At 38.8% G+C, this 25,108-nt stretch overlaps 3 protein-coding genes across 3 annotated transcripts; all 3 read right to left on the bottom strand.

The window, feature by feature from the left end:
- Window positions 1-3,951: 3,951 nt before the first annotated feature.
- Window positions 3,952-5,427, bottom strand: LOC134746780 (sarcoplasmic reticulum histidine-rich calcium-binding protein-like). The gene has a single exon (XM_063681323.1). The coding sequence runs from the start codon at window positions 5,112-5,114 to the stop codon at window positions 4,083-4,085; it is 1,032 nt and encodes a 343-aa protein (XP_063537393.1). The 5' UTR covers window positions 5,115-5,427; the 3' UTR covers window positions 3,952-4,082.
- A 4,560-nt stretch (window positions 5,428-9,987) lies between these two features.
- LOC134746776 (filaggrin-2-like) lies at window positions 9,988-11,419 on the bottom strand. Its single transcript, XM_063681310.1, has one exon. It carries the CDS (start codon window positions 11,181-11,183, stop codon window positions 10,074-10,076), a length of 1,110 nt encoding a protein of 369 aa, XP_063537380.1. The 5' UTR covers window positions 11,184-11,419; the 3' UTR covers window positions 9,988-10,073.
- A 6,776-nt stretch (window positions 11,420-18,195) lies between these two features.
- Window positions 18,196-19,983, bottom strand: LOC134746765 (uncharacterized). The gene has a single exon (XM_063681297.1). The coding sequence runs from the start codon at window positions 19,785-19,787 to the stop codon at window positions 18,198-18,200; it is 1,590 nt and encodes a 529-aa protein (XP_063537367.1). The 5' UTR covers window positions 19,788-19,983; the 3' UTR covers window positions 18,196-18,197.
- Window positions 19,984-25,108: the final 5,125 nt, after the last annotated feature.

Raw genomic sequence — 25,108 nt, 5'->3', positions numbered from 1 at the left:
AACGTCCGAAATCCAATCTCTCGTATCCAGTTACCATTTTTAAAATCTGCCGATGGCGTTTTGCCATCTCTTTCGCACGCACTAACACTCAGCATCACACTCTCTCATTTACTCATCGTTCATTCTGCAGTTCGTTCTCTCACTCACTCTTTCAGTCCTTACATTCCAATCCACGCATCCTACATAGGTATAGCTATAGCTATCCATACCGTGATCGGCAACGGCGATCCTAGCTAATTCCAAGCGTGAGTTTTGATATGGCGTACGAAACTTGAACAGCCATCGGGGAAGCAACTCATTATAGGACACCGCAACCATAAACACATACTAGGACCTACATACCTAGTCCTAGTAGGTATTATCATGGGCGTCGCCAAGGAGGCCAGCTGCCCCCCCCCCCCTCTACCCCTCAGCTTGGCCATCGGCCATATGACTTGGTCTAACTCTATAGCCTACATACAATCTTACACATTATATCCGGATGGAATTTCTAAAAGAACCCTAAAATTAATAGAAACTATAGAAATACTATTTTTTCTATTTCTTCACTCAACCAAAACTGCTCCGTACGCGTTTCCTAATTTAGAATTCTAGCTTTAATTTGATTTTTAAAACTAATTACGGGCGCAATAAAGATGAGATTAGATACCTTGTCATTTTATGATAACGGATTACTGATTTTGCAAAAAAATCATTATTACCTACCAATCATTGGCAGCTCTGGCATCATCCATACTACATACTATCACTACATAGTATAAGACAAAGTCGTTTCCGCCCGCGCAGCATGGTTTCCCCTATCACTAAGTCCGTCACTTTCGCACTCACATACTTGTTAGAACGTGACAGGCATGGTGATAAGCGTACCGTGCTGTCTGGATGTATGTTTGTCCCTATGTACTACGCAACAGATTTTGATGCGGATGATTTAGTTTAAATTTGGCATAGAGATAGTTGGAGTCCCCGGGAAGGACATAGGACAGTTTTTACGTTAGAAATCATCCCTAAAGAGAGTGAAAAGGGGGTTGAAATTGAGAGAGTTAATGAATTGCCTGATAATTGATGTTCAGCAATTAAACATGCTCAAATCCATTCAAATGATCCAGGCGCTAAACTTACTCTAGCTGCTGTTACTGATTCCACGCAGACGAAGTCGCGGGCAAAAGCTAGTCCCTAATATTATACGAAAAGTAACACAGTCTGTCTGTCTGTTACCACTTCACGCTTAATTTAATACACTGCATAGATTAGTTTTTTCACCACGCCAGCTGGTAAATGCTTTCTTGATTGTTCAAAAATAGATAAGAAAGTTGCATTTTATTCACATGTGAGGCAAAGTCTGTCTCATTTTGAGTTGTTTTCTTATGTATGCTGGTAGAATTGACATTTAAATGATGATTTTGAATGATACATATTTAATATCGTACATTTGGATTTGATATTTTACGGTAAGAATTTTCCTCGCATTGGTGTGGTGAAAAATTTTGTGTTTCACTCGGTGGCAAAATTTGTTTAACCTTCGTGCCTCGAAACCCTCGCAACGCTCATGATTCCACTTGTCGAACCACTCGCTCCGCTCGTTCAATTTTGGAATCTTTCGCTTGCTCGTGCATCAGAAGTAGCACTAGTGGTTAAACAACAACTTTGCCCCCATGTAAAACAAATAAATATTATCAAGAAAGAAGAAAGAAAGAAAGAAAAGACATTTATTGTAAAAATCACTCATCATCACTCATCACATCATCATCATCCGACGCAGACGAAGACGCGGGCAGCTGGAATTCTATAAGTAAGTATAGTTGGTCAAACCAAATTGTCAGTAAATAAGGACCAAAAAAACTATACTCATCCTTTTCTTTTGGGTGCTAGAAAGATGTATGATTCTCTCTGTCTATGTTTGAAATGAGACAGTCCTTTGACAAATTATACTACACACAGTTTACAGTTTTTAAATTATACTAACCATTTTTAGGGTTCCGTAGCCAAAAGGCAAAAAAACGGAACCCTTATAGATTCGTCATGTCTGTCTGTCTGTCCGTCCGCATGTCACAGCCACTTATTTCCGAAACTATAAGAACTATACTGTTGAAACTTGGTAAGTAGATGTATTCTGTGAACCGCATTAGGATTTTCACACATAAATAGAAAAAAAAAACAATATATTTTGGGGGTTCCCCATACTTAGAACTAAAACTCAAAAAAAATTTTTTTCATCAATCCCATTCGTGTGGGGTATCTATGGATAGGTAGGTCTTCAAAAATTATATTGAGGTTTCTAATATCATTTTTTTCTAAACTGAATAGTTTGCGCGAGAGACACTTCCAAAGTGGTAAAATGTGTGTGTCCCCAGCCCCCCTGTAACTTCTAAAATAAGAGAATGATAAAACTAAAAAAAAATATATATATTGGACATTACCATGCAAACTTCCACCGAAAATTGGTTTGAACGAGATCTAGTAAGTAGTTTTTTTTTAATACGTCATAAGTCGTAAACCGCAATTTACCTTTCATTCAATCAACTCGAATATTAAAAAAAAAAAAAGTACGGAAACCTCGGTGCGCGAGTCCGACTCGCACTTGACCGGTTTTTCATACTACACCTATTATTATAAGATAATTTTCACGCAATGAAAAATCCAAAATCTGCTAGTAAAATTTTAACCTATAGTGTAGGAAATGGAGTATGTGATGAATACATTTGTGTAGGTTTAGTCTATGGTTAATAAATAGTTATTTGTTATACAAGGGTGCAAAGTTGTATTTTACCCGCGAGTGTGGAATTGAAACACGAGCAAGCGAAAGGATTCTATAGTGGAACCACGAGCGAAGCGAGTGGTTCTAAAATAGAATCCCAAGCGTAGCGAGTGTTTTAATACACGAGAAGTAAAATACATTTGCACCCGTGTGTAACACAAAACTTTTCCCCTCACTATAGCGAGGAAAGTGCAACATCCATAGGCTTTAGATCATCTTCATCACTGGAATCACTAATTTTTTTACGATATTATAACAAAAAACTGGAAGTTCTGTACTTTTACTTGAGAAGTTTTTAAGTAAAATTTTTGTTGACAATATTGACATTTCTGACGTATGAAATGTCAATGATGCGTTTTAAAATTGCATCGACTTAACTTGTGCGTTCAGAATTATATTTAACATAATTATTAAAAAACAAACGTTTATTATGGAATTTTAAGGTTTATGACTTAAAATCATTAAATAAAGCTAAATCTGGTATTTTTTATTAGATTCTCAAACCATTTATTAAATGATAATTAATATCAAACGAACCATTATTATGAGCGTTTTACGTTTTGTTATCTGTCAAGCTACTTAAACACGCTCCATCCAAGGTCAAATTACTTTCCCCACTGGTGGATAAAATGCGTTTTTCCCCGCTTGTTTTAAAGTATAAAAGACGGCTTTCCGAGCTAGTGAGGGGAAAACTAAATATCCATAAGGTAGGTACTTTGAATTACTGGCATTAAGTATTGTTCAGCGAAATTTTAAGGATATTTTATGTATCGTACGAGTAGATTTTAGGATATACAGGATGGAAGAAATTAATGGGCCCTGGAGGGAAAGTACCTAAAAACCTCATAGCTCATTTTACTTATAGGAAATGACAGTTCTTTTTATTAGCTTGTATCGCCTGGGAATCTAACCGACTATAAAAAATTACTAATTTCATAATCAATAGTAGTCACAACAAGCAAATACAATTAAAGCCTGACCAGGAATATATGATCACGCGCCATGTTGCGGAATTTCACTGGAACTAATATTTTCATACTATACTGAACTGTCACCCTATACATGAAAATAACAGCGCCCTCTTGACAATGATCATATATTCTTGGTCAGGCTTTAATTCAGGATCGGTATTGATACCCCCCATTTTCGATAGGGTCGATAGGTATTGGGGACCAGAAGAAATAAGTGCACAAACATTAAGTTTTCAATTGTTTATATATATCAGCGTTACAAAAATATTTACAACATCATTCGTTTCGTACAAACATATTAACAATTTAAACGGACAATTAGTTAACAAATATTTACACATTATCAGTTTCATTGTTTATTCGTCGTCCTCCTCGTCATCATCATCATCATCATCTTCGAAGTGGTACTCTTTCCCATCTTCGCTGCTGCCTTTCTTGCCGTGCTCTGTGCTGTGATTGTAGTGACTCTCCTTACCCTCCTCAGCGGAATGGCTGTCGTCGCTTTCATCGTGATGCCCTTTAGCGTGGAAGCCCGCTTTGCCAAACTCACCCTTATCAGAACCAGAGTCGTGGGATCCACCTTCCTTATGGCCGCCTTCCTCAGACCCCTGATGGCCCTTCTCGTTGCCGTATTTGTTGAAGTGGCCGCTGTTGTCGGCGACGTCGTAGAAATCGTGGTCCTTCTTGAACTCGTCCTTGTGGAACACCTTGTGGTAGCCGGTCACGTCCTCGCCCTTGCTGAAGTGCTTCTTATGTCCGTGATCGCCTCCTTTGTAGCTAGAGCCGGCTTCGTGGTGCTTTCCGTGGACATCAGCTTCGTCGTGGTGGGCAGCTTTTTCTCCTTCAGATTCGCCGTAATGGCCTTCCTTATGTTCCTTGCCGTAGTGTCCAGCTTCGCCTGAAGCGTGGTGGTCTTTGGAGCTGTAGCCCTTGCTGCCCTTCTCGCCATGAGCGGCGTGATGTTCTTCGCCGTAGTCGCTGCCCGCTCCCTTTTCGTAAGCGTGACCGTGTCCATGTCCGACTTCGATTAAATCTCCGTACAGTTCCGGATCCGTGTGATCCTCCTCGTCATCATCATCATCTTCGTCGTCATCTTGTTCAGCGATATGCGTAGCGAGGGGTTCAGCTTCGCCGTGGAAAGTTAGAGGAGTTGCTGGCAGTTCGTAGACCTCAGGCTCAGGTAGAGGTAGGGTCAGAGGTTGCGCTACAGGGAGAGGCGGCGCGAATGCCGCGGGCTGGTGGTACTGCTGCGCTCCTAGTTGGATGAGGCTCGCGGGGCCTCCGTTGTCGCTTCTGTAGATGTACCCGCTGGCCACCGGAGCCACGTAGGACACGTGGACCGCCGACGCCGCCGCGACCACCAGTAGAACACACAAAGCCTTCGCCATGGTTGAGATGTGCTCGCTGCAGTGACCTGTGCTGTAATAATTTGATAAGCCTATTGCTCAATATTTATATTATTAGAGACAAAGGTAGGACTACCGCACCTTTCTAGTAGCCATGTAACAATTTGCTTATCATAGCGAGGTTGTGTGACAAAGACATTGGCAATGAAATGGCGTTGTGCAACAGTTTGCGGTCGATGGCATGACGAATTGGCGTGAAATGGTCTTGGAGCCCACCGGGCTACAAAAAATATTTCATTCACCGAGATAGTGCGCGAGTAGGGCGCCATTGTTTTAACCAAGTGAATACGTAATAGTCGCGAAGTTGAGATCTCCTCCGTTAAAAAAAAATAGCCACGATTCCAGGGAAATCACTTAACTTTAAATTTTTGCCGCGGCAGGGTGCCCTAGGGGTTCATGGCGTCAGCCGCGATAGCTAAAGACGCCGGTTCGAATCCGGCCTTCACCACTGGAGGGCTTCGTCACTTTTTATTTAATATATGACATCTATTACAGTTTTTAATTTATATATAGTAGTGTGACTACTTAAAAAAACACAAATCAAAATATTTAATAAAATAATTTGATTTGTTCCCAAACTTGCTCTTTAAATTTTTGTCCTATTCTAATGCCGTGATAAAAAAATATCAAAGCCAAAGCCTTAGAGCGCGTAAAAGAAATTAAAATAGTCCTAATAATTATATTTAAAAAAAACGTAAACCCATTTGACGACAAATAGGTACTTAAATTAGGCTATAAGCTTATAGCCTTTATACCTGTACCTATATAGGGATAGGGTAGGTCTAGAGGTACCCGCAGAGGTAAATTTTTGTAAAAGGTTCCCTGATAAATAAAAAACCTACATATTCTTCAATATACCTGTCGTAATATCCTGGGAGGCGAATATGAATGTAGGTCATAGATATCTGTGTATACAGGATGTTATATTGTGATGTAAGTACCTAAATAAAACAAGTAAAATTTTAAAAAGCACTGCACAGGATGTGATGACACACGCTTCCCTAACAGCATTTATTAATAGTCATTATGACGTCGCTGACGTCACTTTGCTACCTGGGTGACATTACCTGAAAGCACTTATGTCGTAACTCTTGTCCGCGACATGGCATGTTTGACACGGCTCACTCTCTGTGTCGCTGAACTAAATAAAACAAATAAAAGTTTAAAAACTGTAATTATTATACATACATACTATACTTTGTGTAATTTTTATAATGTTAAAATGCATAACTTAAGTAGGTACAATTGTAATTACCGAGTACTTTGATAGGTGTAATTGAAAACAAATAAAAAAAAAACAGACTTATACAGACTTAAGAAGTAAGTAAGTATTTAAAACAAAAACATGCTAAATTTTACTTTCCATAGGTAACATGAAATAAAACTATGAAAACGGATTATATCGCGTATATTGAATTTATAATACATCCTGACGTTTCGAACCCTTTACAGCGTTCAATATACGCGATATAATCCGTATTCATAGTTTCATTTCATGAGTAACTATCGCGGTAACCGAAGACAGTATTATGTCCATAGGTAAATTTTAAATAGATGATAAATTCGATAAAATTAACCCATTTCCCATTTAGCGCTAACTAATCACGAATAATTGTGGTATTTTCTATAAAAAGGGACCTTATTGTCGATGGTGCTTACGCCATTATTAACGATGCTCCGATATAAATACCATGCCGCGCGGCGCTGTGCGGCTTAAGCGCCATCGACAATAAGGTCCCTTTTTTATAGAAAATGCGCCAATATCACTATAATATACATTGCTGCCATGACGCACATCGTAGAAGGAATCCGCTACATGTGTGATACTCTAGGAAGAAAATGCTACGTGCTACGGCGTAGCGCTAGAACGTTTCAGCAACGAAATTTTAATACCAGTCGATCGGGGCGGTCTCCTGTTTTTAAAATTAGTTAAGGTTTTTTTTACTTTTATTATCATTGCGAGCCTATTCTGTCCTCCTGGGCAAAGGAATCCCCCCTCCTCTTCCCTCCCGGTTTTGAGCTACATCTGGCCAATGTTTCAAAAAGGAGTCCCAAGTTATCTTGCCATCGCCGAAGAGTTTGATCCCCGGTTTGACTCACGGGGCACCCACTCCGTGGTTATCTTGGCTCACAAGTCATTCGGCATGCGGCAGACATGACCAGCCTAGTCCCACTTTAACTTGGCCGTTTTTCGAGCTACATCTATTAAGTATTTGAGTTTTAGAGCGCAGCGTGGTGTTCTAGATGTGATCCCTTTTTTACAAAAAAAAACTTATCGTTTACTGAATGCGTAGAGGTGATCCCGCTCATGTCTCTTGAACCACCCTGTATTTTTTATTTTATGAAACAGGAATTCGTGATCTTAATACATCTGTAGAGTATATAACCTGTATAGAACTCCGCTGTTGCGCAAAACCCATGGAGGCGTAGAATATGTGAACTCGGACACATATTGAAATGGACTGAACCAGCACCTGTGAGGAGTATTACAATGTTTTAAAGTTTGCAATAAAGTATCAACTTCCTGTGCGTGAAAAGAAACATATGACAATTCTAGTGAAATTTCAACCTTGTAGTTATAGTAATAAGGTGCAAAATCGTATATGTGTAGATTTTAAAATATTATACGCTCACAAATCATAACAATCGTTTATTTTGTAAATTTAAAGTTCGTCTTTCCTTTCATTAAAGTATCAATGCATATTCTAAGGTATATACGAACGACAGAAAATCTAAATATACGTACACTCGCCTAAAAACTAACCTCACTCAGATTATTTTTCTTTCGTAATAACGGAAAATATGTAAAGAAATACAACCCGGTCACAATATCTGTGCACCTGACCTCGTGACGTCATATCGGCGGTCTGGGTACGGTGTGAAAAAAAGTTTTTTCGAGAAATGTGGAGGTGTAGCGGCAACGAAGATGCTAACCGTACTGTCGCACCGGGGAGTGCGCGGAGAGGTGACAGGGGAAGCGGGAGAGGCGCCACATTCCAGCGAGGTGCACAGATATTGTGACCGGGTTGTAAACTCAAATTTCCCTTTTGCATACTCTAGCATTTAAAATAAATATAGATGTATCATGAAATAAAACTATGAAAACGGATTATATCGCGTATATTGAATTTATAATACATCCCGACGTTTCGAACTCTTTACAGCGTTCGTGGTCAACGGGTGACTGAGGAAAAATTACAAAATGCAAAAATACCCACATACTAAAATAATGAACAATCATAGACTACAAACTTTAAGGCTGGTTGTACATGCAAAATCGGTTCATAAGGCTAGTTATACACTATAATTATTTTTCAAGTAAAGATATATATATATACGCGATAAAAAAAAAATAGATAGATGTATCCTTCTAGCTTTGTTTAGTTTCTTAAAACATACGGAAAAGAGAAAAAGTGAGGTTAGATTATTGAAATTTAATTATAAATCAGAGTTTAGGTAGTACAACCCGGTCACAATATCTGTGCACCTGACCTCGTGACGTCATACCGCACCGCAGCCCACCGCACCGGGCGCACCGGGGAGTGCGCGGAGAGGTGACAGGGGAAGCGGGAGAGGCGCCACATTCCAGCGAGGTGCACAGATATTGTGACCGGGTTGTACACAGCATCAATAGTCTGGCCGAAGGGTGTGGTGTTTCGGTGGTTCCGGGGCAACCTGCCGAATCCTACGCCGAGTCAGGGCTATAACCGCGAAAATCGAAGTTCGCAAATTGCGGGCATTTTTCCCTGTCACTCTAATTACACCTTCATTGGAGTAAAAGAGAAAGATTCCCGCAATTTGCGAATTTCGGTTTTCGCGGTAGCCCCTCAGACGACGACGCGACGGAGCCACGCTGTTACGTCGCCGCCACTCCAATGTTTAATTACTTTAATGAGGGCTAACGCGTATGAATTCGCCGCTAGGGGCGCTAGTGTAGATGGTGGTCTTTTCCATAGTTCAAAATGTCAAATGTCACTTGTCACTTCAATGACTGACAGCTGTTCTTTAGTCTTTTGGACCACCATCAACAGAGGCGCCAACTGGTGAGCAAAAAAACGATAGCCCTCATTGTACTTTTAATATTTCATAAAATATAAAAAGTGAAAAGTAGAGCGTATAACACGGTTCATGAGATACAGCCTGGTGATTGACGGACGGACAGCGGAGTCTTATTAATATGGTCCCGTTTTAGTCTTTGGGTACGGAACCCTAAAAACTGTTTTAGCCGCTATGATGCAGCGGGGCTACCGCGAAAACCGGAATTCGCAAATTGCGGGGATCTTTCTCTTTTACTCCAATGTAAGCGTAATTAGAGTGACAGAGAAAAATGCCTGCAATTTGCGAACTTCGATTTTCGCAGTTATAGCCCAGGTCTGTGACTTTTGAACCTCAAATCAGGCCTGCCAATGGGTTGGGTTGGAATCCGGGCTAGTAGGTACATATTTATTAAACTCTCTGAACTTAGGAATGTGCCAATCTATTTGCCAATCAACTTTTCGGTAAATTATCACCGAGCGGAGTTAGGGAGCAACTTTTGGCAAAAAAATCATTTTTGATACAAGCTTTTATAGCTGACGGTACTTCTCTCTCAACAGGCAACTAATACTCATCGAGACAATTCTGACAAACCCAAACACAATTAGGTTGCGTTGGTGAGAATGGTGAGCATCAAGATGGCGGGTGGACCTCGGCGAATTACAACGAAATATTTAGGTATAAACATATTGTACCTTTTGTCTAACTCAGTGTACCTTTGATAGAAGCCAGTTTACCCCTCCGTAAAGCGAGGTATTTCAAAAGACCTATGCAATCTTGCATTATACAGCACTAGAAGTATGTAAAAAAAAACAAGGTATTGGTTAGAAATATGGCTTATCTTTATCTTACAAAATATACATATTTACAAAAACTAACAAAACAATAACAATCTTTAACAATTCATCAGTGTTTGACTTGGTAGCCGAAGACCTTTCCGCCATGTCCTTCCCCCGCAGCCTCTCCCTCCCCTGAATAGTAGTGTGAGGAGGATTCTCCTCCGTCTGCGGAGTGGGCGGCGCCGTGTTCGTCATCAGACTGCTTCTCTCCGAAACCCTCTTCTCCTGCGTGTGCCTCGTCATGCCCTGACTCGTGAGAACCTCCTTCTTCATGTGCTCCGGCTTCTGCCCCGTGATGTTCCTGTCCAGCTCCGTGCTTATCGAATCCACCTTTAACACCTTCTGTGTCATAGAAGTCATGGTCTTTTTTGTACTCGTTTTTGTCGAGAAGTTTGTGGTAACCGTCGACCGCCCCTTCCTTGCTGTGGGCGAGTTTGTGCCCGTGGTCCTTTCCTGAGTACTTGTCACCTTCGTCGTAATGCTTGCCGAAGGCGTCTGCGTCCCCATAGTGTTTCTTATGACCTCCCTCTTTAGAGATTGAGTAGCTCTCATATTTCTCAGTGTGATAGTCTCCCTCTCCCCCTTTCCCGTACCCGTGGCTGGAGGCATACCCTTTGTGTCCTTTATCACCGTGTTCCTGATGCCCTTCGGAGCCATAATCACTCCCTCCCCCGTCGCCATGATAGATCCCTAGATCGTAGTGGCCTAAACTATGCAAGTAGTCAGAGAAATCGCTGTTATGTTTGCCGAAGTCTGTCGCGTAGTCCTTGAAGAATTTTCCATAATCTTCTTCGTCAGCGATGCCATCAATGCCGTCGTCATCATGTCCATCAGCCTTCTCGACTAATGGAATGACGTAAGCCTCGCTGGCGTGTGAGGCCGCTTTAGTCTCGTCTTCTTTAGCGTAGAAAGGTCCGGCAGCGACCGGGATAGGAGCAGTAAACGCCTTAGGCTGTTCGTATTCCGGCAACTTCGACAAATGCTTCATTACATCACTCTCCTCCATTTGTATAACGCTCGCGGGCCCGTCGTTGTCCTTTTTGTAAATAAATCCAGTCGCGGCGGGTTGAAGGTCGGACCCTGTCGTCCGGACCATCACCATCCTCTCCACGGACTCCCGCATCTCCATGCAGGAGCCACACACGGCTAGGAACAGTAAAGCGAGTCTCCGTGCCATTATCCCGACGTTGTGCGCAACAATGCCGATAAAGGTCAAACGATACTGTTATATAGGGTCGTTTTGCTAGAACATTGACATTCATAACGCCCCGATTTGCGCTAGATTGGCCAATGCACTTCTGTGTCAATGATAATAAAAACTCTTTATTTATTCGGTGCATAGCTGCGCGTGGGGCGTGAAAAGACATGCTCCCGCCGCCGCTGAAGGACGTTTCGAGCTACGTGTTTGTCAAAGACGTGTGTAGATTGACTAAATATAATGTAGAATATAATTTAGTAACAAGTTTACTTTATTATTTGTTTAAAAACTAAACGCAAAATTATTGAATCACATTAAAAATAACAAACTGGGAGCCTATTGAAGATTAACTTGAAGAAGAATTACTAAGACTTCTCTGTCCGTCTGTCCGTTTCAAATTACACAGATCGACATTACGTTGAACGAATTATACGGTATCTTCAGAGAAACAAGCAGTAGTTTTCTTTTCTCCTGTTAGCATTAATAGCTGATTAAGAGCTAAGAGAGTAGTTGAGTATTTTAGTGTTAGTTAGAGTTTATGGCCTAACATCTAACTAACACTAATAAATACACTAACTAAAAGCATGAACACGAAATCTTTGGAATAGGGGGTTGGAGAGAGGGTGTGCGCTACGGCACCTCTGTAATGGTTTCAATGCAATAAATAAATATGATATTATTAAATTCGCAACAAGTGGCGATAAATTAAGACACAACCGAAGGGAGTGTTTTAAGTCGGCACGAGTTGCGAATTACCTATTCGCACATGTATCGTACAAGGTTTTACAGTACATATGGCCCTTTAAATTTTCAACATAGTTACGTAATGTGCTAATTATCGCACTAGTGCGGTAAAGTAGCACCATATGTACTGTAACTTATATGTATTATGTGAACTAAACAAATGTAAGAGCATTTTCACATTGTCCGATCGGATATCTAATGTCGGAAGGAAGTAAAATGTAAGATATATGTGTTTCTCTGTATTTATAAATAACAAACTGAGCTACTGCACTTAAAAATCATTACTACTAAAAAACGATAAATACGTTAAAAAGGCGGACTTAATGCCAATGGCAATTGGCACTCACCTGCAGCTGTTTTTGTCATAGGCCCCTTCCGACATCCGATATCGGAAAGGCGCTTCCGATAAATTCAGACATGTCGGAGCCCCTCGTCAGCTGTCGGACCGACAATATTTGTTTGTGAGCGTATGTGTAGGCATAATGCTTGTTGTAGTGTAGTGTGCGTGACCGCTAAAGACGGCGCCCGGGCGCGCCCCCGCGGCCTGACTACGCGGATGTAGGATTCTACATCCGATGTCGGTTCAGACAATGTGAAAACGCTCCAATAATCACTGTGATGTCAATTTTACTTTTATTTTTAAGTACATATCGTGGTACAAATGTGTAGTTTATGCTTCCAAAGTAGCCGACAAGATGGTAGCACTTGCTTTGACGTGAAGTGTTAATGTACATGTTTATGGTTCCGATTCAGGCCACAAGATGGCAAACCCTCCAACGCGCACGGTCCCTATGTAATAGAATAAGTAATGTCAAGTCTGATGTAAAGTGTGTTCTGTGGTAGTTTATTTAACGAACGAGTATTAAGTAGATATATTTACTTTATTGCACCAAAAAAGACTTACATACCAAAAAATTTAAAAATAAGTAATTAGATAACAACTGGTGGTCTTATCGCTATAAAATGATCTTTACAGTCTGCCTATATTTTGTCAATCGAAGTAAAAAACCTTTATAACTATTACCATGACTTTACACATCAAAAAAACTAAATTCGTTTTTAAATATTAAATACTTATAAGAGATAAATATTTTGTTTAGTTCTTTTTATGCGCAAAAAAAGAACAAATTCGTCTGAAAATTGTCTTATGGTTTATTTGTTATGATGTGGATTTGAGTAGGTAACTAGTATTTTTTTATTGATTTTATCTTTACACCCGCCAGCTAATAGCGGGATACATTTAGGACAATTAGGGTCCCTTTTTGACCAATTTATTCCACCACCATAGCTCCTTCTTATAGACAATTTAAATAAGTACCTACTATGAAACCAAAAACCTGAACCCTTAAAAAATGTTAGTTATATAGTATTTGAAAACGTCCCTTCAGTTGCATTTTATGGCTTCACATTGGATTTGGATACGCACGCCGCTTCGGTGTGTGAGGGATATTTTATAGGTACGTGCATGTGCATAGCGCTCTCTCGTTCACATTTAAGAGCAGCGCATCCGCATTATTGTGATAACCGCTTTAAATATCATTAATAACATTATGATTGCATAACGAAAACACGCTATGCCCGAGGCTGCTCATTTTCCTTCTTCCCCGCCACGCTTGAAACGGCCCGTTGCCCCGCACCTTTCCCACCACGATAATCGGCCTCTTCACCGGCCACGGCTCCGTATTTATGTTGGGCGCTATCTTCTCAACCACCACAGCTTGCTGGCTATCTTCTGGTTCGCTCACCGGTGCTGGCGGCAGGCGCTCCACACGTTCCACTTGCAGTTTCCTTACTTTTTTAGTACTCGTCGTGACAGGCTGGACGACATGTTTTGGGATCTCATTTTCTACAGGCTCCGACAACTCGATCAAATTATTACTCTCTGCAGTATTAGGTAATCCGATTTTGAAGTAAGAGTCCAGAAAATCGTTGGCTTCTTTCATTATATGCCTTGGGCCGATGCCGGACAAGCGTTTTCTGTGCAGTTTAGATAAAAGCGCGAAATCGCTGTTCGGTATGTCAACTACACCGCTGAACCGTCCGTGTCCGTTGTCGATTCTGTTGAGTCCGTATGAAGTAACATAATTGATGTAAAGGTAAATCACGACACTGACTTGGAGGATCTTCATCTTTGCCCGCAGCTCACTCAATGACCACGTCTCGCTTGCATTTGCCACTTATAAAGAGTTTGTTTGTTTTATTTTTCTGTCTATATTACAACATTGTTTATGTAAATTTGGCATGCATTCTCCTTCAATGATACGACATTTTGTTTGTATTAATTGCAAAGTAAACGTGCATATTTATTGAACAAATATAAACATAATCAGTTACAAACTTTATCTCCACGGCTTCAGTGGAGCAGTTTATTCCTCCGTGAGAACGTGTTGTGGTAGTTAAAGAACACATAACTTTAGATTGATAACAGATTCCAAGTTACTAAAGAATGGGAAAAATCATTTTCACCACAGCAGCTCATCAAGGCACTACTTGGACTAGTTGGACTCCAAAAACTAAAGATAAAAAAGTTACATTTTATTAACATGTGTGGCAAAATAATCTGATGCACTTGTTTGCTCATGTTGGCCTAAAAATAAATGTTAATAAATGATGATTTTGAATGATAAATATTTAATAACGTACATTTAAAAGTGTTGTACAGTTAGTATTTCCCTCGCGTTGGCGTGATGAAAAAAATTTTGTGTTTCACTCGGATCGGAAGCAAAGTTTGTTTAATCCTCGTTCCTTGAAACCCTCGCAACGCTCAAGATTGCACTTTTCCAACTGCTCGCTACGCTCGTGGTTCAATTTTGGAATCTTGCTCGGATATCAATATTAGCACAAGGGGTTATAAACAACCTACCTATTGCCCCCTTCACCCCCTTGTAAATTATATTGTACCCGTATTAAATACTTTCATGAACAAATTTTATTCATGTGGACTTTTTAAAATAAGATTTTTGATTTTTCTGTAGGTATATATGTAAAGATTGGACTTCTTGGGTAACATCGGACTATGTGCTAAAACATGTGTCTGTTGCCTTTGTGCATAATACTATCCGGGTTCGACCCGACCCGATCTAACTCTTGCAACCGTATCCTTAAAAATATTACTTCGAGACTAGAAGCTAAATCCATCCATTCATTTAAAGAGCAATAAAGCATCAATTTAACTATCGTAGGTACTGTCATCGGCTTTAACCGTTGACACTCACAGATAAAAACAATCGGTCACAACTGGCGCGGGTCAATAGATGTTTAACATTTGGATAGACGATTTAAAAAAACATTAGTGTTTACATTATGAGCTCAGCGAACCTTGATCGTCTAGTTAGCTTCAGGACTCCGCAGACATGGAACGTAAAGTACAACGTGCTCTGCTCTTTATAGTTGTAAGCTTCGTGATATCCGAGGCTCGTTTGACAGAGAAGCGCCCGGAAAGTGTCACAAGTATTACAGCATCCGACCCTGTGAAGACCCATAATTATCGCTTCACGAGGCAGGAAGGTAAAGAATGGGAATTCAACGAAATTTACTTATTAAGACAACACCAGCGACTCTTGAAGAGGATTTTCCCCCGTAGCCCCCCAGACGGCCCAAACTCGGAAGCTCTCCGAACCCAAGTACTAGTAAAAGCGCCTATACCGAAATATTACGATCTGCATGACGACGACTTTGAAGGGACCTCAGAAAAAAGAAATTTAAGACGCGTCCATGTAGATTCTGGCTCCGATCAGGAGGACGAAGATTTTAATATAGACGATTATGAATTTGACGTGAGACATGACGATTTCGTCGGGCGAAACAAGCCGATAGAACCAAAAATCATGGAGTGGATAATTTCAGAACTACCAGAAACCGAACCTCCCGCCACAGTTATATCAAATAAACCAGTGAAATAATTTTCGATCGGGACCTATAAGCCAAATATGGAATCAGACTCAGATGGAAAAGAAAACCTTTGTCATCGAGAGAAGGTACTTTGACAGACCATAATTAAATAATTATTGCTTTATATATTAAAGATTTTTAAAGTTTCATGATATTTGCTTTCTGATTGAAAAGTGCCATTTGATAGAATTAAGATATAACTAAGTAGAGTAAAGTTATAACTATTATTAAGGATAGCCCTATAGTGGGTCCATAATGACAGCATATTTAATTTGCCGTGGTATAAAATCACTATAAAATAAACATTAGTATATGTACATGTCATGCCATGCTGTGTAGGGTTCTGTAGTTACACGTCCGTCAAAAAAGACTTTTTGCGACAATTTAAATCGGCTTAACCGATAACGTTCTTCACTAAGCCTTACTTTCATTGATTACACAATATCGCTAATACCCATTATCTCTTGTGTGAACTTGTTTTCAGCGTTTTAGGCAGTTTTAGCCCAACCGAATATTCGGCCGAATATTCTTATTCGGCAAAGTCCATATTCAGCACATCTCTACTAAAAATATAATTTAATTGGTAATAATTTAATGCTGCCGTTATACAAATATGCTGTCGTTATTTATAATATTGTAAAATGACATGTAAAATATGTACTAAATTTTATTAATGAATATCTGAATCTGATTTTTTTGATTTTTTGCTCCCAACATGGTTCAAAAGTTACAAACAATTGTTTTTCTTTCAGAGCGATTATTTCCGAAAATACTATGTTTGCCAAAAAGTGGTCGTTGAAGACCTATATTCGTTTTTTAAGACCTATCCAACGACACCCCACGCTATAGGATTAAGACACAAAATATACTTTATCCCCACTTTTCGTGTAGGGGAGCCGCCCTAAAAAATCAGTTATGCCGAATCCGATGTAAGGTTCAAATCAGATTGGACTGACAAAATGTGACTTGTCTTCAAATGAATTATCAAAGCTGGATAATAATTGGAATCAATTTGGATTTTTTGAAAAAACCTTGTAGGTTGGTGTGATGTTTTTGTGTATTCGTCTGTAGCATTATCTGTCGCTCCTAAACAGATGGACCGATTAGTAAGTACCTAAGTGGTTTTCTTTGAGTGGTATCTGATATGAATTAAATCAAATTAGATGTCGGGGTATTGCATATTTTTTACGATAAAAAACCAGTAGCGTTAATTAAACATTATGTTTTATTCTAATAAATCTTATCTGTAATGTAAAAAACGATAATACAAAACAATAAACATTACCTACATTAACAACAAGTGACAGTCCAAAACTATATGTATTTATAAAATAGAGTTTTAAAATATCCTAATGTCTTAATCCACTAATAATCAATCATATTTTATCAAATTACTTCTTTAATTCTCAGTGGCCCGATAATAGGTATTTTGTACCTTGTACCCATTCTAAAGTTAGTCCAAGGTAAGTTGGCAGCGATTTTGATAGTCTAGCAAGGCTGTGCAAGTGTCATTTTAAACGTCAAATTTCTATGAAAGTACGTTTAAATTAAATAACACTTTCACAGTCTGGGCTATCAAAATCGTTGCCATTTTAGCTTGGTCTAATTCTATCGAAATTCTGTTAAAGCTTTTATGGTGGTTTCCATTCACGTTTCATTGCCCGGGAAGCCGGGTGAACTCATCACATAATAATTAAAAGCACTTTTAAAGAATTTAAAGTACATCATTTTATGCAGAGTAACCCTGAGGGTCTAGCGAAGATGGCAAAATATGCATCGACAAACACCGAACGAAAAATAAAAATGTATCGGGATAACAGATGCTACGAAAAGTTACGTGATAAAATTTCCATAAGTACATTATTGCACTTGCCGCGCGTGATAGCAGAGGTTGCTGGTTCGGCTGGGGCACTGGAGGCCTTTACTTTTTCTTAGTATATGACATTTATTTCGATTGGCGTTCTCTATCAAAAAGTTACGTAACACCCAAGTGAATATTTTTACCTAAAAGTCACAATTATGTTCAGCAAAGTATAACCATAAAATTTAAGAAATGAGCGAGCGTGTTTGAGGAATGTTATGCGAAAGAGGTATGTCAGGATCGTAGCAAGTGGAAATCCGTGGTCTTTGCCTACCCCTCTGGGAAATAGGCGTGATTATGTAATGTATTTTATTTAATAATAATAATAAAAACATTGTTACGTAACCCCTTGTTCCAACCCCTCCTCCCACCCCTGTAACGCATCGTAACGTTGTACAAGACCCCTCCTACCCCCAAATTGCGTTACATACTTAATATTTGAACGCCCCGTAAGCCTCCTGGACAGAGAAAGCCAACGTATGCGGTTAATTTTTCGCTTAGGGGTAGTAATAAGTGTAGTCTCTATCTGCACTAATTTGTGAGATGTCTTTATAGCGATTTGAATCACGCTCTAATCCTTTTTTCGCGTCATGGCCTTTATGATTGTTTTCAAACGCATTTTTCTTTGAATTTTCAACGTCACTAAAAGCGTTGGCTTTATTACCAGCAGCCGCTGCAGCATGGGAATGAATAGCTGCTGTAGAACCACCTAAATTTGAAATAGAACTTCCACTGTCTTCAGCATTAGCACTGTTCTTAGTATTATCAAAGAACTCATTCTCTTCTTGATATTCGTCCTTATGATACACTTTTCGAAAGCCTTTCCTTTTTTCACCGTTATCACTATTTCTTTTAAGCGCGAAGCTGGAATGTCTTTTATGATCTTCACCACCGTATCTATTTGCAAATTGATCTACAATGTCTTTGTAAGCAGATTCATTGTTCTCGGCTACGGCGCGATTAGTATTGTGGTCGTGATTTTTAGAATCACCGCTTTCATGTTTATTAAATTCATGTTTCTTTTCGTAGGTTTTCTCAGTGCTCGAGTCTCCTACTGCTGCTCTATTAGATGCATCAACTTTGGTACCGCTGTCATGTTTATTAAAATTACTGTGTTCGTCCAGACGTCTGTTTCTTTTGCCGGTGTTCTGTATGTCGTCATTTGTGTCAAAAGCATTTCCCCAGGAGAGTTCCAATGGATCGCTTTCATAATTACTACCAAAGTCCTTAATAGTATAAGAAATATATCCACTGTCTCTTGCAACTGGCTTCTCACCTACACCAATAGTTGTACTTCTGTCGTAATCCTCCGGACTATACCCGTGCGAATAATCCTCCTGATGTTCGTGAACAGGTATTACTCTTTCTGCTGATTCTATGGCGTATCGCTTTTCTTTAGCTTTTTCTATTTGCGAGTCCATCTTTATACTCTCATATTCATACGGGCTATGAAGGAAATATGGCCACCATTCCAAAGTATGTCCTGATAGAGTCTTAACATCATCGTCATCTATGTGGAATTCCCTATTAAAGTCGTACCTCGGCGTAACATCTTCACTTGGTTCTGTCGTACTGTATCGCTCTAAATTTGTCACTCTATCTTTCATATATTCTCCATCTGCCTTCATCGATATAGAAGGATCGAGACCGTATTTCGATTTTGCCTTTGCGATTTCATAATTTAACGAATACTTATCCCAAGCTTTTGTGAACGGCATAATACTTTCTGTATTAGCTGTAAAAGCCATATTTCCAACACTAGAAAATTTAAAGGGATTCTTACGCATTATTGACATATCGGTAAACTTTATTAAGGATTTCCTGTAGTTATCTTCTAAATCTATATTTGGGGTAGCTTGTTTACTAACATCACTATGTGTTTTCACTGATTCACCAAACGAAGCACTAGAAGTTCCCAAAGATTGGTAAGTAGGAGGTTTATTGTCCATCCGACTCATCACATATCCGGTTTGCATCGGCGCCGCATTGTCCCTAGACTGCCTGGAGATATAGTACTCGTGTTGGAAAGTTTTAGGTTCTGTCTTAACTCGAGCCACGAATAGGAGTAATAATATTGTCCGATACATAGTTTACATGTATTTTGACGGGTTACCGGCTGCTAGGTTCAATAGCTACTGACAGTGCCCATTGCTAATCCTGTGTATATCAATGCTTATTATTTGGGCAACGAGGTTTTGTTTTAAACAATGCTCCGCTGGTGGTCCCAATGTTGAAATATCCCTGCATTGTAATGTTTGGCGACTATAATCGGAATCATTTCATTGTTTTTGCGTAAAATCGAAGGTCAGACAATTTTTCAAAGAATATTGTAGGATCACCCACTTTTTTTACCAAGTCCTGGCAATCAGGTGAATAATAATTAAAAAAAAAATTCTTTATTTGCTTCAAATATGGTACAATGAGATGGTATAGATAACATATTTCTGCACTAAGACATATTTTGTTAGTTAGGATCTGCAATAGCAGTTTTTTTTTTAATTTTCCTATTATATTGGGACATACTAATTCAGAATTAACACAAGCTATTATAATTTTATGTTTGTCGCAATCGCAAACGTATCTCTACTGCTGGGTTACGGCTAAAAGTTAGGCTCCACCTTCTCAACTTTCGAGAAAAGAAGATATGTTTTATTCTGAGCAAACATGGCTCTGAAGTTCTATTTTAACACCTAACACAACGAACGACTTTGGGAACAGATCAAATTATTTTATTAAATATTTTGATTTGTGTTTTTTAAGTAGTCACACTACTATATATAAATTAAAAACTGTAATAGATGTCATATATTAAAGAAAAAGTGACGAAGCCCTCCAGTCGTCCAGCTCCAGTGGTGGTCAAAGACGCCTAGTCTTACTAAGATGGCATGTAGTCGAGAAATTGGGACGGGTACCGCCGTGGCGAAGTGGCCTAGGGCAGGGGTCACCAATTAGTTTCTTCAGGGGTCCGGTTCTTAAAATAAAATGACCATCGCGGTCCGTTTCTCCTTGAGTTTATTAAATAAGCAAAAAAATTAAATGCGGTCCGGATGCGGACCGCGGTCCGCCATTTGGTGACCCCTGGCCTAGGGGTTTATGGCGTTAGCCGCGATAGCTATGGACGCCGGTTCGAATCTGGCCTTCACCACTGGAGGGCTCCGTCACTTTTTCTTTATTATATGACATCTATTACAGTTTATAACCTAACCCAACGTTTAACTTAAAATATGATCTTATAGATAGAACCTAAGCTAAGAGGAGAACAGCCGGACATACGCAATATTTTTTTTGTATAGGGCCTATCGCGAAACACGAAAATCGAAATTTCGTTATCTGCTCTCTGTCACTCTTGCAAATTCGAGCGATAGAGAGGCAGATAAAGAAATTCCGATTTTCGTGTTTCGCGGTTGACCCTCGAAACGGAGCTGCTTCGTTCGCGCTTCGTGCTCGCACGCTCAATGAAAATATGGTGAGTCAGTCCAAAATAAGTCTGCAACGATTTTGATAGCACACGCAGTGCAAGTGTTACTTGTACGTCATAATTTCTTAGAAGTTTGACGTTTAAAATAACACTAGCACTACGTGTGCTATCAAAATCGTTACAGACTTTTCTTGGTCTAACTCTATCACAGTTCATATTTCTCTCAAGCCGTACTGGGCGCGTATTAGCCAACGTGCCAATCGTTAAGAGCCAACAGGAGCCGAGACCAAACTCAATTTTGAGATTTGAAAGAGAGTATCGTCGTCGCGCTGACGGGGGCGGTACCGCGTACCGAGGGACTATCCCAGTGTGTGTGGTGCACACACACCGACGCGCACGTTATTTGCGCTCCTCGCCGGCCTCACGCCGCTCGCGTTTTTAGTAACTAAATTCAATATCCTTCTACAACCTGCAATCTAATTAACATTTCGAGTTACAGAATAGTAAAAAAACATAACATAACATGGACATACAAGAGAACATTGTTAAAAACATACAAGATAACGGCTGTTAAATTAATCCAATTAAATATTTTTAAATATGATAAACAAAAATATTAAATTATAGTCGTGAGTATTTTAAAAGTAAAACTCCCTTATACCTTGATTTTAAACAAAGTATTTTACTTATAACTTACTTGGTTCGTATGAATTAGTGACATACCTAATTAAAAAAGAAAGCTATAACTCCCGCGGGAGCAATATAGGCCTTTTCCCTTCAGTACACCTGCATGAAATAAGATCTTTTCGAGCAAGCGTCTTGAAAAACAAATTTGCCGCTCTCCGGCTCCGTTGAATAGAAAAAAAGAAAGCCTCAGGTTAGATAAAATTATCATAATAAAGAAACATGTGACATGTGATATTTCTTACTTTGATGTAATTATACAGTTTTATTGATGGTCCGTTTTTTTATTTATGTGTCAGATTTTGATAAAAATAGGTATAAATTGAAGAGCTCCTAATTCTGATCGGAATAAATATGAAACCCAATAAATAAATAAATAATAATAAATATTAAATCAATATTATAGGACATTCTTACACAGATTGACTAAGTCCCACGGTAAGCCCAAGGAGGCTTGTGTTATGGGTACTCAGACAACGATATACATAATATATAAATACTTAAATACAAATAGAAAACACCCATGACTCAGAAACAAATATCTGTGCTCATCATATCATATCATCGAACCCAGGACCATCGGCTTCACAGGCAGGGTCACTACCTCCTAGGCCAGACGACTGGTCGTCGCCCAATATTTTGGGACAATAGTCTAGTCTACAAAAGGTTCAAGGTGGTGAAAAAAATAGTGTAAGCTGTTCGCATCAAAAAAAACCGCAAATCGATGTACAGGTTAGCCGTTTGGTACACGTATATACTAGTCAAAACAAAAATTTTGACCCGCAGTTCCTAAAAAAAAATTCCCTTAGGAGGGGAGTGCTGAAACCTTTTTTGTATAAAAAAAAACTTTTTTTTTAAACCTATCGTATACTTCTCATCTATCATACGAAAGGGCTTTTTGAAGCGATTCTGAAAATATACCACTTCATTGCATTTTAGCCATTTTTAGGGTTCCGTAGCCAAATGGCAAAAAACGGAACCCTTATGGATTCGTCATGTCTGTCTGTCTGTCGTCCGTCCGTATGTCACAGCCACTTCTTTCCGAAACTATAAGAACTGTTGAAACTTGGTAAGTAGATGTATTCTGTGAACCGCATTAAGATTTTCACTCAAAAATAGGAAAAAAAAAATTTTAGGGGTTCCCCATACTTAGAACTGAAACCCAAAAATTTTTTTTTCATCAAACCCATACGTGTGTGGTATCTATGGATAGGTCTTCAAAAATGATATTGAGGTTTCTCATATATTTTTTTTCTAAACTGAATAGTTTGCGCGAGACCGAGAGACACTTCCAAAGTGGTAAAATGTGTAACCCCCCCTCTAACTTCTAAAATAAGAGAATGATAAAACTGAAAAAATATATGATGTACATTACCTTGCCAACTTTTACCGAGAACTGGTTTGAACGAGATCTAGTTAGTAGTTTTTTTTTAATACGTTATAAATCGTAAACCGCAATTTACCTTTCACTCACGTTTCACATAAAAATACATTGTTTAAATTGTGTAATGCACGGAACCCTCGGCGCCCGATTCCGATTCGCACTTGGCCGGTTTTTTCTTAAATTGAAAGAAAAAGAATTTTCAAAACATACCAAGTTTGGGCTCCTCCAGATACGATATGGCTGATTTTTTTTGTACAAATGATACGTGATATCCTCATATGTAACCCCAAAAAAGCAATAAAAAATTTATTTAGTTTTTTTTTTCAATACAAAGTGACACAGTTCTACTTAACCCTTTAACTTGACCCCAAACTTGGTGTGTTTTGAAAATTCTATTTGTTTTAATTTACAAAAAAATGGCTAAAATGTAATGATGTGGTATAATTTTAGAATCGCCTCAAAAAGCCCTTTCGTGTGATACCACACACGATAGGTTTTTGAAAAAAAATATGTTTTTTTTTCATACAAAAAAAATGTTTCAGCATACCCCTCCTAAGGGATTTTTTTTAGAAACTGCGGGTCAAAAATTTTGTTTTGACCTCTTAGTATGCGTGTGCCAAACGGCTAACCTGTACATCGATTTGCGGTTTTTCTTTGAAATTGGGCTTGTACGGCTGCCACTAATAGAGATACTAACTCCTAAAAATACGTATGATACCTCATTGGATTCAGAATGATGTCTAGAAAAATGTATTCGAAGCGTTTATTCCCACATAAAAAAAGTTCAAAGCTATTAACAAAAAACGGCCAAGTGCGAGTCGGTTCCGTACCATTACGCAAAAAACGGCAAATAATCCCGTTTGTTGTTTGGGAGCCCCACTTAAAAAAATATTTTATTCTGTTTTTAGTATTTGTTGTTATAGCGGCAACAGAAATACATCATCCGTAAATATTGCAACTTTTTAGCTATCACGGTTCACGAGATACAGCCTGGTGACAGACGGACAGGCAGATTGACAGACAGACAGACAGATATTATTTTAAAGGTATTAAATATTCTTTTAAAAATTAGGAAATAATATGGTGTATTTAAAACATATCATGGAATATACTACGGTTATAAATTGATATTATGTAAAGTAATTTTTTCAACAAGTTAGGCAATTATTAAGTAACCACATTTTTCTCGAACTTTCGTCTTTGTTGTAAATTAAAAAAAAAAGAAAATAATTGGCGTAAAAAGTATTTCGCCTCGTGGAGCCCCTTTCATGAGATCACGTCACAAAAGTTTTAATAAAATTAATACTTTGTTTAAAATAAATTTTTGAATAATAGTGAAAATTGTAAAATATAAAGCAATATAATAATACGTACTTAGAACTGATACTTTTCTAAATAAAGAATGAATAAACTAAATTGTGTAATTAATTTTTAGTGCAAATCACCACAATTTGCTTCTAAAGAGCAAATCTGTGACCAAAAATTATATATAGTTTTAATTTTTCGTTCGTATATTCAGATTTGTGTATGAAAATGTGAAACTATTATTTCTAAAATAAATTATTCGTCCCTAATTTACACAAAATTTATACCAAATTTGATCTCATATCAAGAGATAGGTAGAAATAGAGGCAAACTGGACCGCAGAAGCCGACTTTTCCCCTCCCTTTTTGGGGGGTAGCCAGGACTTAATCTCGTGGCTAGTGCGTCAGCTCAGCTTTGTATGAACCAAGGAATAATAAATAGTGTTAAACGATATCCCCTGAGGCCAAAGTGCATACTCACTTTACTTACTTCGCCTACTAAGAGGCAAATCGCGACTTTGTTATGGTTTATCGATAACTTATCACATCACTAGATTATCGACTTTCAATGTCGACTATTGCCCATCACTTTTCTGTCCGTGTACGTATTTAGAAACT

The sequence above is a fragment of the Cydia strobilella genome, chromosome 1 (assembly GCF_947568885.1).
Source record: "Cydia strobilella chromosome 1, ilCydStro3.1, whole genome shotgun sequence".
Taxonomy (NCBI): Eukaryota; Metazoa; Arthropoda; class Insecta; order Lepidoptera; family Tortricidae; genus Cydia; species Cydia strobilella.
Note: the sequence above shows the minus strand (reverse complement) of the source record. Positions and strands in the feature narration are given on the sequence as shown.